This window comes from Sminthopsis crassicaudata, chromosome 6 (assembly GCF_048593235.1).
Source record: "Sminthopsis crassicaudata isolate SCR6 chromosome 6, ASM4859323v1, whole genome shotgun sequence".
NCBI classification, from domain to species: Eukaryota; Metazoa; Chordata; class Mammalia; order Dasyuromorphia; family Dasyuridae; genus Sminthopsis; species Sminthopsis crassicaudata.
The window spans coordinates 186265492-186282229 of NC_133622.1; the positions used below are offsets into that span (position 1 = coordinate 186265492).

Genomic DNA, 16738 nt, shown 5'->3' on the forward strand with positions numbered 1-16738 from the left:
CTCACAGAAATAAGGGAAAGATCTAAGATTTGAACTCTGAATTATCTTCAGCTCCAATCCAGCCCTTTTTACATAGCATTTTGTACCCTGTATAATACCACTCAGTGCCCTAATTTTCACCTTTATCATTTATGATAGTAGAAAAATAGGAGAGGGATTTGCTTGCCAACAGAGGAATTTATGTAACACATAAATAGCAGAGCTGGAATTTGAGTTCTGGTTGCTCTTGCCACTGATTTTGGTTTTATTGTGTTTCAGTTAGAGACCATTTTGAGTTAGAGACCATATTAATGATTGATCTTTGAATGACTTTAGAGAACAGCAGAGCATAAACACAAAAGAGTATATGGTTTTTAAGGCTGGATTAGGAGTTTTGAGGAGAGGGAGTAATGACTCCCTTCCCCAGAATGAAAAAAAACTATCATGGAACCCTAGATTTAGAACTTGGAGGTGTCTCAGAGATCATGTGATCCTAGACCCTCATCTTAGAGATGAGAATTGAGATCTTGAGGTCAGTGACTTGGCCAAGACCAGGGATAAGAGGGAACAAAACCAGCATTTGAATGCCAGGCCCCTGGCTCCAGAGGCTGAATTCTTCTGGACTTAGGCTGGCCTCCGCACTTGGGCCCTCATTCACCTATTGAACACATGCTTACAGTCTCTATGGATGTACAAAGCCAGGTGTCACCTGAGAGAAGGGGTGACTCTTGTCATGGTTCAGTACATCGTGTCTGAGCCACACCTGCAATGCATTCTTGGAGCACTTGGAAGCACTTGTAAGGAACTATACCATTGACAAAAGGGCTGCTTGTCTTGTAGGACTACCTGCTGTGAGGGACTCATGGAGAGAAGTAGAATTCATCCTCATCTGTGTGCCAGCTAGACTTGCCCCAGAGCAGGGAGCATACTGCCCTTCAAAGGGCACACAAAACCAATCCGAGGATCCCAGCCTTTCATCTCGGTTCCATTTCCTGTAGAATATCCCCTGCCTGCACATGATTGTTTGCAAGTTGTCATTGAGAGCAGGAACTGTCTTTTATCCTCAGCATCTCTGGGGCTTAACACAGTAGGACTGGATCTATAGGAGGAGCTTAATAAATGCCACTTAACTGACTGATCATGAACTGTCACCATATGTTCCCTCTTCACCATTTCTAGAATCAAATTCAAGAAAGAGCCAGCCTCCTACATGCCTCTGATACAGCAACCAGATCAGCATATGTGTAATGAGTTAATAGTGATGGAGACCATTAACAATTTAAATTCTCGCCTGTAGTCAACAGAATTATACCATGTGTAGGAGAGAAACTGTCCATATGGAACTCATACTTCTGAGTATAAACACAGAGCCATCACTTTAGGGTGGGCTTCAAGATCCTCTGTGGAGGGTAAACTTCTGACACTATTAGTCTAGGATGTGAGGAGAGTTGTTTACATTGTGCCCTTTCTAATATCCTGATTTTATTTTCTATTACATATTTGCTTGGTTTCAATCACAACAATGTCTAGGAATTTTTAAATTGCATTGTCTGTGACAGTAAATTCATATTTCTCTTCTAATCTTTTCAATATCTGTTATAAAATTTTATCCACTATCAATTTTCTCCCAAGCTAGCATAGTTTAGCAATAATGCCAAATATATTGTGCACCAAATATATTGGTTAAACTACAGCTGCTTATCAAATCTTTCTGTGTTCTCATTTCACAGCTTCATTTTTCTCCTATAAAAATGTCAGAACTCAATGTTGATCTGAAGATGCAAGAAAAGGATGAACTCAACTGGAAAAAAATGAAGGCTGAAGGATTAGATGATGATGGAGAAAAAGAAGCAAAGCTGATCCGCAATTTCAATGGTATAAAGGGGTTTCTTATAAACATACATCTTGCTGGACTGTTATTTATAACTCAAAAAATGCCAGTGATACCACCTTAGACTACCTTCCCACAAGGAGAGTGTTCAGGCCACAGGAAATAATAATCTCCCTGTTCTCCATCCTACTCAGAACATACTATCTCTGTTGTATTTACTTCTGAGCACCACAATGTCCAAAGAATATTGATAGCCTGTGCTCAATAGCAAGATAGTCAGGCTTGTAGGCATCTTGTCATAGGAGAACAGTTAAGGCTAAATTAATTTTAACAGTGTTTTATTTTTCCAATTTTTATGTATAGTTTCAACATAATTTTTTGTAAAACTTTTTTGTTTCAAATTTTTCTCCCTCCCTCCGTTATCTCCCCTCTTTCCAAGAGAGTAAGCAATAAGATATGTATACATTCTTTTTAAACATATTTCCATATTTATCACGTTGTACAAGAAAAATCCAATTAGAAGCAAAAATACCACGAGAAGGAAAAAAGACAAACACCAAAAAAAGATGAAAATACTATACTCCAATCCACATTCAGTCTCCATAGTTCTCTCTCTGGATGTGGATGTAATTTTAATTTATTTATTTAATTTTTGTGGAAATTTTATGCATAGGTAATTTTTCAGCACTGACAATTGCAAAACCTTTTGTTCCAATTTTTCCCCTCCTTCCCCTCACCCCCTCCCCCAGGTGGCAGGTTGACCAATATATTAAAGTATAAGTTAAATACACTATCTGTATACATGTCCAAACAGTTACTTTGCTGCACAAGAAGAATTGGACTTGAAACAGTGTATCATTAGCCTGTGAAGGAAATCAAAAATGTAGGCAGGCAAAAATAGAGGGATAGGGAATTCTATGTAGTGGTTCATAGTCATCTCCCAGAGTTCTTTCACTGGGTGTAGCTGGTTCAATTAATTACTGTTCTATTGGTGGCCATATCCCTCAGAATTGATCATCATATAGTATTATTGTTGAAGTATATAATGATCTCCTGGTCCTGCTCATTTCATTCAGCATCAGTTCATGTCAGTCTCGCCAGGCCTCTCTGAAATCATCCTGCTGGTCATTTCTTACAGAACAATAATATTCTGTAACATTCATATACCACAATTTATTCAGCCATTCTCCAATTGATGGTCATCCATTCAGTTTCCAGTTTCTGGCCACCACAAAGAGGGCTGCCACAAACATTCTTGCACATACAGGTCCCTTTCCCCTCTTTAGTATTTCCTTGGGATATAAGCCCAGTAGTAGCACTGCTGGATCAAAGGGTATGCACAGTTTGATAACTCTTTGAGCATAATTCCAAATTGTTCTCCAGAATGGCTGGATGTATTCACAGTTTCACCAATAATGCATCATTGTACCAATTTTCCCACATCCCCTCCAACAATCTGCATTATCTTTCCCTGTCATTCTAGCCAATATGACAGGCGTGTAGTGGTATCTCACAGTTGTCTTAATTTGCATTTCTCTGATTAATAATCACATGAAGCACCTTTTCATATGACTAGAAATGGTTTCAATTTCTTCATCTGAAAATTGTCTGTTCATATCCTTTGACCATTTATCAATTAGAGAATGGCTTGATTTCTTATAAATTAGAGTCAATTCTCTATATATTTTGGAAATGAGACCTTTATCAGAATCTTTGACTGTAAAAATGTTTTCCCAGTTTATTGCTTCCCTTCTAATCTTGTCTGCATTAGTTTTGTTTGTGCAAAAACTTTTCAATTTGATATAATCAAATTTTTCTAGAAAATCACCTCATTGTTAAGAAGAGCCAGGTCCATCACAGTTGATCATCACATAATCTTGGTTTTTTTTGTATAATGTTATCTTGCTTCTGCTCACTTCACTTAGCATCAGTTCACATAAGTCTCTGCAGGCTTTTCTGAAATCAGCCTGCTGATCATTTCTTACAAAACAATAATATCCTATAACATTCATACACCATAACTCATTCAACCAGTCCCCACTTGATGGGCATTCACTCAGTTTCCAGATCTTTGCCATTACAAAAAAAGCTAGAAACATTTTTATACGTGTGGGTCCTTTTCCTTTTTTTATTTTTTGCTCTGTTTGGGATACAGGCCCAGTAGAGACACTGCTGGTTCAAAGGGTTTGCACAGTTTGATAGCTCTTTGGGCATAGTTCCAAATTGTTCTCCAGAATGGTTGGATCATAAAATGATGAATTCAGAAAAGAGAAGGTTTGGTCATTTTCAAAAAATGCTATCATTCAGAAATGAGATTATACTTATTCTTTGGGTGAGAATGAAGATGAGTGGACTAGAGCCAACTTGAACCTCTTTGTAAAAGCTGATTTTCACTTACACTCTAGAAATCTTCAAACAGTTACAAATTGGAGTTTCATTTATTGCATTCTTTGTTGTCTAGATTTGAAAATGTTAATAACAATTAAATTTTAAAATGTGCTATAGGTCTCTTTTTTTTTTAAGACAGCCTTTTGTTAAGCATTTACAAGCACAACCTTGGCTAGACCCAGTAGGTAAAAGTTCAAAAGTCAGGTTTCAGCTAATTTATAAAAAAGATATCTCTTGGAATGTGTATATATATATATATATATATATATATATATATATATATACACATACATATATATATATATACATATATATATATACACACATATATATATACATATATATATACACATATATATATACATATATATACGTATATATATATATACGTATATATATATATATGTATATATATATGTATGTGTATATATGTATATATATATATATTTAACTTACTGACATCTGGATTTGGCTTATCTGCTTATCTGGGTACTGAAATTCTTATCATTGGAGGTATTTCAGCAGGCAGGCCATCTGGGATGCTATAGCGAGGATCCCTGCATGAATCAGGAGGCTGAACTAGATTATCTCAGGTAGCTATTCCAAAACTCAGTTTCTGTGATTGTCTTTACTTTTTTTAAGTGGAGTTAAAAAGGAAAATGATTTGTAAGTGGCTTACATAGGCTGCAGAGCAAACCATGTTACCACCTCCTTCTTGGCCACATTGTGCTACCTTGAGTTTCTTTTCAAGTTAGCATGTTTTAAAGTTAGTGTGCGTTTGTATAAGCGAATTTTATTTATTTCATGAATATTATTTTAGAGTCCTCTCTATTTTAGGTGAATTTATATTAAATGTCACCTAGGCAATAAGGGGAGCCCCCTACCTTTCTGTCCTTGGCCCTTGCCCACAGATGTACGTCAGACTTTGTAGATGGCCCAGCATCTCCTTATTGTGACTGGGGGGCGAGGGAGTATCAGAGGACTGGCTTTTTGCATTAGGGGATGCTCTTATAAAGGAATCTCTCCTCATAGATAGGAAGCTGTAAAGGGAACATGGGCAAAAAAGAAAAACTGTCCGTCCGTCCCCTCCCCCATGGGGGCACATCCACCTACAGCTTGGTCTGTGATACCATGCCCGCCTCAGGAGTATTGTGCAGAACCAATGAAGTCATCATTTATAAAACCTTAAAATTGATGATGATTATCAGTCAGAGAATGTTAGGCTGTGATCCCCTCCATCTTTTACTGCACATTTGCTTTTTAACATGAGTGCTAGGACATCACATTTATAAAATTTGATCATTAAACGCATCCATCTTGAATATCCATTCAAGACTAAGGATTTTATAGGATGTTATTTGTGAACAGTAGATAAGCATGTTATCTATGAATTCAAGTTGGAGAAGTAACAGAACAGGGCCAAGGGGAGCCTTGTGCTGTGCTGCCAGAGTTCCCCTTCCAAGTTAATGCCAAATACTCATCAGCACTTTGGGATTGGTCACACAGCAAGACATCCACTCAACTGTAATAAGGCTTTATGGATTGTAAACTACTTTATTCCCAAGAGCCTTGGAGGAAGATAGTACAAGTTTAATCTTCACCTTGTAGAGAAGGAAACTGGTGTTCAGAGGTAAAATGATTGTCCACGCTTGGAGAGCCCTAAAATGTCAGAACTAAGACACACTGAGGTCTGCTACCTGCACGTCCACCATGTTTTCTACTCCCTGGCTTCCCTCTATTGTCTTCCAGCTTCTGTGTCTCATACACAAGGATACAATGAAAGAATATTAAGTGCCTTTGGAAAACCTTTTGTCAGTAGCCAAATGTTCTTAACCTGAAATCTGAAATTTTTTGTTTTTATTTTTGATAAACTATTTCAGTATAATTAGTTCATTATAATTGCACATTTTAAAATATTCTGAGAATAATATTTTCATAGACTTCAACAGACTCTCAGAGGAAGAAGAGAATTGCCTATGATATAGAAAAGAGGTTAGAAACCAATGATATTCCATTGCCACAAGATATTCCTATGAAATTTTGATAAGACCTATGAAATCATTTTTATTTATTATTTTAAAAAAAATCTCAGATTCATTTTGTATAATATCCATATTTTCAAAGTTCTTTTATTCTGTTAATTATTGGACACATATCTTTTGTTTTCTACATCATATTTAATCTTTTCTGGGCATTTTTGCCCTCCATTTCTAATTTAAACTCATCTTGATCAAATCTCTTAACTACCTTTTTTCTTTGTAATCTTCATGAAGTATCTTCTTTCCCTAACCAAGAGCTTGTTATTGGGGTTAAGCCATTTTTTCATGGCAAATAACAGCTTTGACACCATGTACATATCCAACTTTTTTTCTGCCCTTTGACTACCAAAAAGTCTTTATCCTTCCTTTAGAAGACTGAAAACTCCATCTGGTTAATTTCCCAAGGAGATGCATTAAAAATGGCATTTTCTTCAGATAGAAAAAGTTTGTTCTGTGTTCAGTTTCTTCATTAATAGTATCATGATACTTTACAAGGTTTTATGCACTGGCCTACTAAGAAAGTGTGGCTTCTCAAAGGATTTTATTTTGATACAGTTCAACAAATTTGATTCTGTAAACATCTGTTAAGAGTTGGCTGTGGGCAGAATTCTGTGAGGCTAACAGTCTAGTGGAGCACAACCGATAGATGATACATAATAAGTGCATTAGAGACATACAGAGCAAGTGCTGGGGTAGGGCCAAGACCAGATGAAAACTTTCCAGACCATCTGTGTCTCCCCAAGGAAGCTTCACTCCTTCTCCAGTTGTTGCAGCACTGTCTTGACTTCTCCTCAGACATCCTTTGTATTGGTGTGCACGTGTCCTTGTGCCACCCTTCTCTAAGAGTAAATATGTTCCCGTGACAGGCCAATGCAGAACACATGTATGGGGGAGTCGTGGAAAGTGGTGTTTGAGATCTGTACTCCTTGAATGCCTCTCTTGTCACATCTATTCCAGGGGACACAAGGTAGATCCTTTCCACACTCCATTTACTGCCATCCAGCCTAGCTAATGCTTCTGGTAACAGCTAGCTAATGGCTCTGAAGCTGCATTTGTCTACTGGTATTAAAATCTCAATTTTACTTTGATTAAATGCCTAATTATGTGTATTGTCTACCACGCTCCCTATTGTCAGTAGTTTTGAAATAGATTCAGCTTTATTGAGCTTGTTTTCCACCATGCTCAAAGACTCAATAAAGGAGGCCCACAAAACAGCCCAAGTAGAAATAAGGACAAGGGAGCCAACAGATTAAATGAACAAAACCGAAAACAAGTCATTCTAATTATAAGCAAAGCAGGATGTTTCCGGTAGGTAGGAAATAGCTGGTTAGCTTCCTCTTTATCCATCCGAAAATCTGTATGTTCAGGAGAACCACTGCTTGGGAGGAGTGAGCTGCTGAGGTCACTGGCAGCCAGTGAGTCCAAGCTTTATCTTAGTCAGACTAGAGAGGGAACCAGAGATAGTGAGGGTATTGAGAGTGATCTAGAGCAGCATGGTATTGTGGAAATCATGGCACTGGAAGGTCCAGCATTGAATCTGGGTTTGTCACTTGCTGGCTGTGACCGTGGGACACTGACCACACCTCAGAATCAATATCCATAAAAGGAGGAGCAAGGATCATACCATCTCTGGCATCCCCTACAATTCTCAATGCTTCAATTCTGTAATAAACGGCTTCCACAGCCCAAATGCAGGAGATAATATTGTAACCTGAGGCTTACCTTGCAAAAGGATACTTGAAGGGAAAAAGAAAGCACCATGACTGAACTCAGTTGACTGGAAAGTGAAGTGAAAGAATAAGGACATCAAGTGTTTATTGATTTGTGATGCTTTGTAGTAGAAAGAGTGCTAGCCATGAAGTCAACAGACCTGGGTCCCAAAAGCTTCTCACTCTCAGGAGTGGCGTGAATATCATGTCTCAGAGCTTGTATAGTTGGTGCTTAATTGATGCTTGTTGGCCGACTGACTTTTGGAATGTTTGCTATTTAGTGTGGCAACAAATAAATAGTCTCTGAATGGTGACATTCTTCATACGTTTGTAGCAGACGTTGTGCTGGTTGCATTGAGATCTGAAACATTGCAGTGACTCTCAGAAGAGATCCAGGGTCCACAAAGGGGAAATCAGGTGAACAAAGAATCCCTACTAGCCAGATTATGACAAAGAGACCTATAGAGTTGTCCATTTGTGTGGGTGTGAAAGAAAGAGAGGGATGGATGAATCTAGGGATGTCTTAGAATTAAACAGAAGTAGTAGCAGCACCATAGTGTGGAAAATTAGTCACCAGGTTTCTGCTTAAAAAATTAAGATATTTGAGGCCATTTTACAAAAACAAGGCAATCTGCCCACCGCTTCCCCTTTGACCTGTCAAAATGTGCTTCTTTTTGTTTCCACCTTTTGATGCCTTTAAACTACAGTGACCTGCTGTTCTTTGCACAGTACCGTCCTCCCCAAAACTTCTCTACCCCTGCTTTCCCTCGGGGGCCAGTCAAGTCAATTCAGGTTTTCTGAGAACATTTATTGGACGCCTGCCTACCAGAGAGCACTGGTTGCTAGCCACATAGCTCATGGACAAATCCCCATTTGTTCTTGGGCATGTCTTTGCCCATGCCCTCTACTTTCTTTGGATTTTTTAGATACTGCTTAGTTTGATACAGAAATAACAGTATATATAATGAATTTGTAAGACTTCTTTTAGACAAATATTTCTTAACCACAGGCAGCCCTGCACCTCTCCAAACCATCATCTGTGCAAAAGAGTACAAGTTAGGTTCCCAATAGGATGTCTGCCCTCCCTGATTCCCTCCTGTATGTCTGGTAGCAGAAGCACATGGATTTTTCTGTAATCAACAACACAGAATGTCAGCTCTTTGGGTACCCCTCAGCTAATTCAACCATTAATTGACTATGATCCAGCCCTTGTCAAAAGCTCACTGGGGACACTAAGCTTGGAAAGTAGCCTAATGGACACATTAACTGTGCGTTCCTCTATGTTCTGTGTTAAATTAGATCATGGGAATGTGCCACATGCCCACTGAATTCTGAGCATCTAATTTCAGTGTTCTAACAGCCTTAAGCTCTGATAATGGTGTATTTTAAAATGTATTTTAATTTAATTTTTAGTGTATTTTATTTTAGAATTTTAAAATGCACATCTCACAAATGTTTCTATGTAATTTGCAAACTAGCTTATGTTAGCCAACATCTTGTAGTGAATTCAACCTTGATTAACACCTGCTATGCATGTAGTGCTTAGTTGTTAGGCCTGTGAAGATGAAAAACAGCGCAGTTCCTATCCTCAAGATCTCCATCATCTTCTAGGGGATTGAAGTACAAATGGCTGAGTTAGGATGTGCCGAGTCCCTGAAAGGTTCCAAGCAGAGAAGGAGGTGAGGTTGTGGAAGGCAGTCACTCGGATCTGGGAGAATTGGAAATGTAAGAATCTATATCCGGGCCGGGCCTTGAAGGAAGAGAAGAATTGGAATAGGCAGAGTTGCAGCTCATGTAATGGTCCATGTAATGCCTTTCTCCTAGAATTCAGCATGTATTCTGAAAGCTTATCCACCTGAATGGGTCTGCTTCTTTTTGTGAGGCACATGAGAACTGACTAACCAGACAAGCTTCCCTGAGCCTTCAGGAAGCTCAGCTATAGATTCAGCTCCCTTCTCTTCCCCACAGTAATTAACAATCCCGTGGGCAGCTATTTATCTCATCTTTTGATTTTTTTAACCTATATATATATATATATATATATATACATACATATATATATACACACATATATATACACACATATATATATACACACACATATATATACACACATATATATACACACACATATATATACACACATATATATATACACACACATATATATACACACATATATATACACACACATATATATATACACACATATATATACACACATATATATATGTATGTATATATATATGTATGTGTGTATATATATATATATATATATATATATATATATATATACATATATATATATATACATACATACATATATACACACATATCCCATTTTGGAAAGCAAGCAAGGTAGAAATCAGGTATCTTTAAATGCCCACAGACATGTCCTATCCACACTTAAATGCTGCCTCCTCTGTGAAGCTTTTCCTGATCTCTCTGATTGTTAACAATCTTCCCCTTGGGTCCCACTTAATACTTTGCACATCTTTAATGTATTTGCCTAGTAATGTGTATTAAGAGTGTCTTATGTTTGTATCTTAGTCCCAACCAGACTACAAGCTAAATTTTTTATCTTCACTATCTCTCCCAGAACTTAAACACAGTTCTCTGAATCTAGGAAGCACCTAATAAACATTTATGGGTTGATTTGGCAAGTTTTCTTAGTGTGGAAAAGTATTAGACTTAGCCTGAATCTGAAAAGATCTGGGAGTAATGGTAGAATCAATTACCAAGAGAGTATTAAGGTACTACTGTGTGCTCAGAACTGCTTTCAGTCCTGAGGATACAAAGACAAAGGGGAAGTAAGCCCTGCCCTCCAGAGGACATTTCCTCTATCAATAGAGAACTGCCATGGGGCACACAGCCATCATGGGAGCCTAGAGCATCCTGCCTTCAGAGCCTGCTTTCCTACCCTCTAAGATTCCATCTACTTTCTCAGCACAGGGTCATCTATGAAAGAAACATACTGATTTGATATGGGCAGGACCTAGCCCCAGTGGGATGGGAGATAATGCTCTGAGCCTAAAAGGAATCCAAAGCCAAAATGTGGGGGGTGGGGGGATCAGCCTTCATGTTGACAGGACAGCTGATAGAAAAACACCAGGGCCATCATTTCTAAAATATATAAAAGAGTGACTCAAATTTATAAGAATATAAGGCATTCGTCAGTTGATAAATGGTCAAAGGATATGAAAAGACCATTTTTAGATGAAGAAATTGAAAGCATTTTTAGTCATGGAAAAAATACTCTAAATTACTATTGATTAGAGAAATGCAAATTAAGACAACTCAGAGGTATCATTTCACATCTCTCAGATTGGCTAAGATGACAAAGATAATGACAAATGTTGGAGGGAATGTGGGAAAAGTGGGTCATTGATACATTGTCTTGTCGGTGGAATTGTGAACTGATCCAACCGTTCTGGAAAGCAATCTGGAATTAGGCCCAACGGGCTATCAAACTGTGCATATCCTTTGATCCAGCAATGTTTCTACTGGGTCTGTATTCCGAAGAGATCATAAAAGAGGGAAAAGGACCAGGAACTGGAAGCTGAGTGGATGCTCATCAGCTGGAGAATGGCTGAGTAAGTCATTGTGTGAATGTAATGAAATGTTATTGTTCTATAAGAAACAATCAGCAGATTTCAGAAAGGTCTAGAGAGACTTAAGTGAACTGATGCTGAGTGAAGTGTTGTACATTGTACACAGTAACAGCAAGATTATGCAATGATCAATTGTGATGGACTTGGCTCTTTTCAACAATGAGGTGATCCAAAACAATTACATTAGTCTTGTGATGGAAAATGCCATCCGTATTCAGAGAGAGAACCATGGAGATTGTGGATCACAGCATAGTATTTTCATCTTTTTTTGTTTCCTTTCTTGTAGTTTTTTCCCTTTTTTGGTCTGATTTTTTTTTTTGAATAACATGACAAATGTGGAAATTTGTTTAGAAGGATTGCACATATTTAACCTATATCAATTTCTTTCTGTCTTAGGGAAGAGAGTGGTAAGGGAGCGAGGGAGAAAAATGTGCAGCACAAAATCTTATAAACATGAAAATGAAAACTATCTTTACATGTATTTGAAAATACTTATTTTTTAAATATTAATTTAGTCTATACTTTATAATATATACTTTTATACTATATTAAAACATGCTTTATTTTATATATATATATATATATATATATATATATATATACACACACTATATAATAATACTTTATATACTATATAAAAAATAACCACCAGGGCTAGAGACAGAATGGTGGATGCAATAAAGAGTAAGAAACACAGAGTATGGGAAGGACACTGTGTAACAAGTATGGAGCTAGATGAGGTGGCCTGCAGGAGAGAGCAAATCTCTCTGGGACTGTTTCTTTATCTGTAAAATGAAGGAGTTTATCTTGTTAGCCAGCAGTGGGTGATGCAGTGAACAGAGGGCTGGATCTCGTTGGAATCCAGGCTCAAACTCTTACCAGCTGAATAACCCTCTCTGAGACCCACATGTCCCCATCTATACTAGAAGGATCATCATAGCCCTTCCCACAGTGGTGAGCATCGCCTCCCACAGTGGTGAGCATCGCCTCCCACAGTGGTGAGCATCACCTCCCACAAAAGAGGAGATAGACCACATCCTGCAGTCCTTCAACTCCAGTGTAAATGACATCTGGTTTTACTAACGTCAGCTGTCTCTGAAGCCCTATTTTATGGACAAAGAAACGGGCTCACAGAGCCAATGTGACCTATTCAAGGACATGTGGCAGCACGCAGCAGAGGTGACACCGACCTCCAAATCTAGTGTTTTCTCCAAAATAGCGCAGCTCTCCCTGTTCACCCCTAGCTACCTTGTGTCTCAGTTTTCCAGCTTTGTTCCTGTTTAGCCCAGACATGCCATTGTCTAGTCCTGGGCAGATCACTGTCCCTCTGGGAGCCTCAGTTTCCCCTCTATAAGTTGGGATGAGGATTGATCCACTTGATCCACTCCTCACATCTCAATGTTTTAAGTACAATGTTTTGTAAACCGTGGCAGTGGGACCTGCTAGTCTTGTCACTATTTGCTAAGACACAGTTTTCTTGCAAATGAATGAACAATTTTAAATTTCTTTTAAGATTCTTTAAAAAAAAAAGTATGCAAAGTGTTATTTAATCAAAAAAAACTCTCTTCTTTAGTTATTTTGGCTAAATATGGACTAGATGGGAAGAAGGATGCTCAGCTGATAAATACCAATTACATCAGTGATGGCACAGAAAATGATGTGCTGGATGATCCAAGACTAGAAAAATTATGGAATAAGGTAAAGTTTAGTTTTGTTTGTACTTGTACCACATACTCTGTTATGTAACCTCCAAGCATTTATGAAGTGCTTGTTCTGGGCCACCTCACCTCCTTGGGCTCAGTTCTCTCATCTATAAAATGAGGTGGTTAGTGTTGTTTATGTGCACTTTTCCTCTTGTTCATATTGAGCAAAGGAGGAACATGACCTTCTCTAAGGGCTTTTCAGCTCTAAATACCAGATTAAGGAAGGTATTTCTTGTGTGGGGAAAAAACACATAGTTTCCAGATTATTTACATTGCTTTGTTTTTCTCATTATCCCACAATAAAATTGAGGACTATATCCTCTTATCTAAAAGCACATTGAAAAATAGTTACAGAAAATTCAAATGTTTCTTAAATGAGAATGGTGAGTCATTTATTTGTAATTATTTATTTATTTGCTAGTGAGTATTCTGCTCCATCTTTCTTCTCCAGGAAGAGAGGGTATGGCAGCTAGCATTTTAGCCTTCCTGGCTTAAGAGCTGGATTTTCTTAGATGTATCATATCAATTCCTCTTTTGAAGATTAATCATGTGCAGAGGTATTTTAAGATTATCACATTAACCTGAAGGTACAAAGTCAGGCAAAAATTGACCCTACCCTCAAGGAGCTCACATTTTAATGACACACACACACACACACATGAGCATGGTTGTTATGACATGGGGCCTGCTTCATGTTCTTTGTCATTAGAATTAGTAGTATAAATTATATTTGAGGGTGTACATAATTTTTATTATTTATGATACAATTCCCTACATTTACATAAAGGTTTCTAGGAAACAAATTTTAAGATCAAACAGCAAGTGTGTGGTTTGGATACTGATGCAGTGAAGTATCTGAGTTAAAGAATCAGGAATTTATTGTGGCAACATCTTGTAATTTTCCCAAGATCACACGACTTAGTAATTAGCAGAATCAGGATTTGAACTCACATCCTGTGCTTGCTACTTTCCCCACTGTGTCTTTGATTTTTGATCTGCTGGGTGCAGACACTGGGTTAAGGAAGTTTATTATATACAATTTCTACCTTTCCTCCTGCTTTTTAAACGAGAACAGAAATGGTGGCTTTGTGAAGAAAAATGTTTCGGAAAGACAGCAATGCAGCAAAATGATGTTCAGGGAATCAAGTAAAGCATGGTTACATAAAAAGGAAAGGCTTTTTTTTTTTTTTTTTTTTTTTTTTGCATGAAGAAAATCAATATCCCTAGAAGTTAGAAAAGCAGATTAATGGAAAATCTTCACAGCAAATATTGTAATAAAAGTCTGATATAGAAGAAGATAAAGATACTGAAGGAACTGACACAAATATATAACACTAAAACCTATCACCAAAAGATAGAAACATTTTCAAAAGAAGAAACAAACTAATAACCATATGAAAGAATACTCTAAATCACTAATTATACAGATTAAAATTATATGATCTCTATTTTTCCTTCCATTTCTAAATCCTAAAAACTGGGTAGTTCTGAGAAGAGAACTATATAAATGTAAATATTATTGCTTATTTGAACAAAATTTAATCTTGTAACTTGAATTTCTCTGTTTTCGTTTTTTCTCCTCAGGCTAAAACCTCTGGGAAATTTTCCAGTGAGGAGTTAGATAAACTGTGGCGGGAATTTAAACATCATAAAGAAAAAGTCCATGAATATAACGTCCTTTTAGAAACTGTGAGCAGAACAGAAGGTACTCCCGATAATGCTGAAATATTCATAAGCAAAAAACATCTTTGTTTTCCAAACAGTGTTCTATTAACTTCTTAAGTATTACAGTAAGCCTGACATTTTAATGCCTGAACCTTTGCTGACTATAGAAAGAAAATATGGTATAAGTAATTGTGTGGGGTTTCCATCATGGACATATTTTGGTGGGTGTTTTTTTTTTAATTACTATATGTACTTGAATCCAGGATATCATGAATTTCAGTAAATGTTTATTTAAGCATCCACTGTATATAAGGAACTATTTGAGGGAACTAGAAGATTTTAGATAAAACATCATCCTTGTCCTCAGTCATTCATTCATTTGCTGACCAGTCAGCAGGCATATTTGAAAGTGTGTTAAATGCTGAGGGTACAAAGTCAAGCAAAAATTGACCCTACTCTCAGGAGCTCACATTTTAATGAGCGAGCCATGCATGAGCATGGCTGGGGACAGACCAAGGACATCCAGCCCTAGGCTTGGGTACCTGCGGGGTGGTGTTGGGCACTGTGCAGGAGCAGGGAGGGCTGGAGGGAAAGGAATTGAGTTTTGTTTTAGTTGAAATGTTTCCAGGACCTCCACTCTGACATGTCCATGGGGCAGCTGGCTCTCAGCAAAGAAACCAGGGCTGGTTAGAGTGATCTAGGAATCATCCAGCCGGAGAGAGTAACTAAGCCCTTGGGATGGGCTTTGCTAGTTGCTGCGGGGGGGTACTTGGGCAACAACAATAAAGTGACTGTCCTCAAGGAACATATAGTCTACATGGGAGTATATTTTTACATACAAATGATCCAGTTAAATTCAGCCAGCATTTATCTAATTCCTGTCATGTACAAGGCAGTGGGATAGAAGAAGATAGTTGGAGGAAGAAACTGCTCCTAACAACTGAGGGGATCAGGAAGGGATAGGAGAGTTGAGCTGTGAGTTAAGATAAAGACCATATGAGGGACAGGTGCCATGGAAGGCTGAGGTTGAGGGGACAGCAGAGAGATCCATTTGCTTGAAATGTAGAGGGCATGGAAAGGAGAAAGGCAGATATGTTTGCAAAGGTGGCTGGCACTCACCACACTGTGAAGAACTTAAGTGCTAAATTCGAGTTTGCATTCAGTTAAAGGAGCTTTATGTCCTTACGAGGAGATTTTTGACCTATAAAAAGTTTATTGTAATACGTGATAAATCCATTAGGTACAAAACAAAATGGTCCTATGCAGGTTCTATCAGGAGATTGGGGAGGGATCAGAAGGGATTCTTGAGGAGGGGAACATTTAAATGATAGATTGGGATTCAATAGACGAAGGAGGAAGAAGACATTGCAGATATTGGCAGGGGGAAATAGTATACAGAGTATGTGGGGAAAAATCAGTACTAGCTTGGAAAGGTCAGATAGTGCCAGACTGTCAGGGGCTATGGCAATAGGGAAGATGTTGGGGAAGGGCTTTGTAGCACTGAGTCCGATATCTACATGAAAGGTAGATTGGGGGGTTAAGAAAATGAAGGGGAGAATACAACCATACTGACTCTCTGCCTGTGCAAATCATTTTGCTTTTTTAAGGCTCAGTTTCCCCATCTGTAGTGTGTGGGATGTAGAAGACCCTTACCCAAAATGACTACTCAGAGATCACTCAAAATGGAAAGCAAAAAGGTTGTTTATTATACTTCTAAGGATGCACCATCCCATCACAAGATAAGAAAGAGAAAGCTCATGGTAGGAGAGCTAAAGAAGTAGTAAAGATGCACAGCTTTTATAAAAGAGATTAC

The 16738-nt window shown here is 37.9% G+C and overlaps 2 protein-coding genes across 2 annotated transcripts in view; one reads left to right on the forward strand and one right to left on the reverse strand.

Moving 5' to 3' along the window:
- Positions 1 to 16738, reverse strand: part of DOK7 (docking protein 7) — a 315723-nt gene that overhangs the window by 146098 nt on the left and 152887 nt on the right. The gene's annotated exons all lie outside the window — the stretch shown is intronic.
- Positions 1 to 16738, forward strand: part of LRPAP1 (LDL receptor related protein associated protein 1) — a 42274-nt gene that overhangs the window by 10943 nt on the left and 14593 nt on the right. Inside the window, exons 2-4 of the mRNA XM_074274601.1 lie at positions 1710 to 1854; positions 13131 to 13255; positions 14845 to 14965. Coding sequence (XP_074130702.1) covers positions 1710 to 1854; positions 13131 to 13255; positions 14845 to 14965 — 391 coding nt within the window. The remainder of the gene's footprint in view (positions 1 to 1709; positions 1855 to 13130; positions 13256 to 14844; positions 14966 to 16738) is intronic.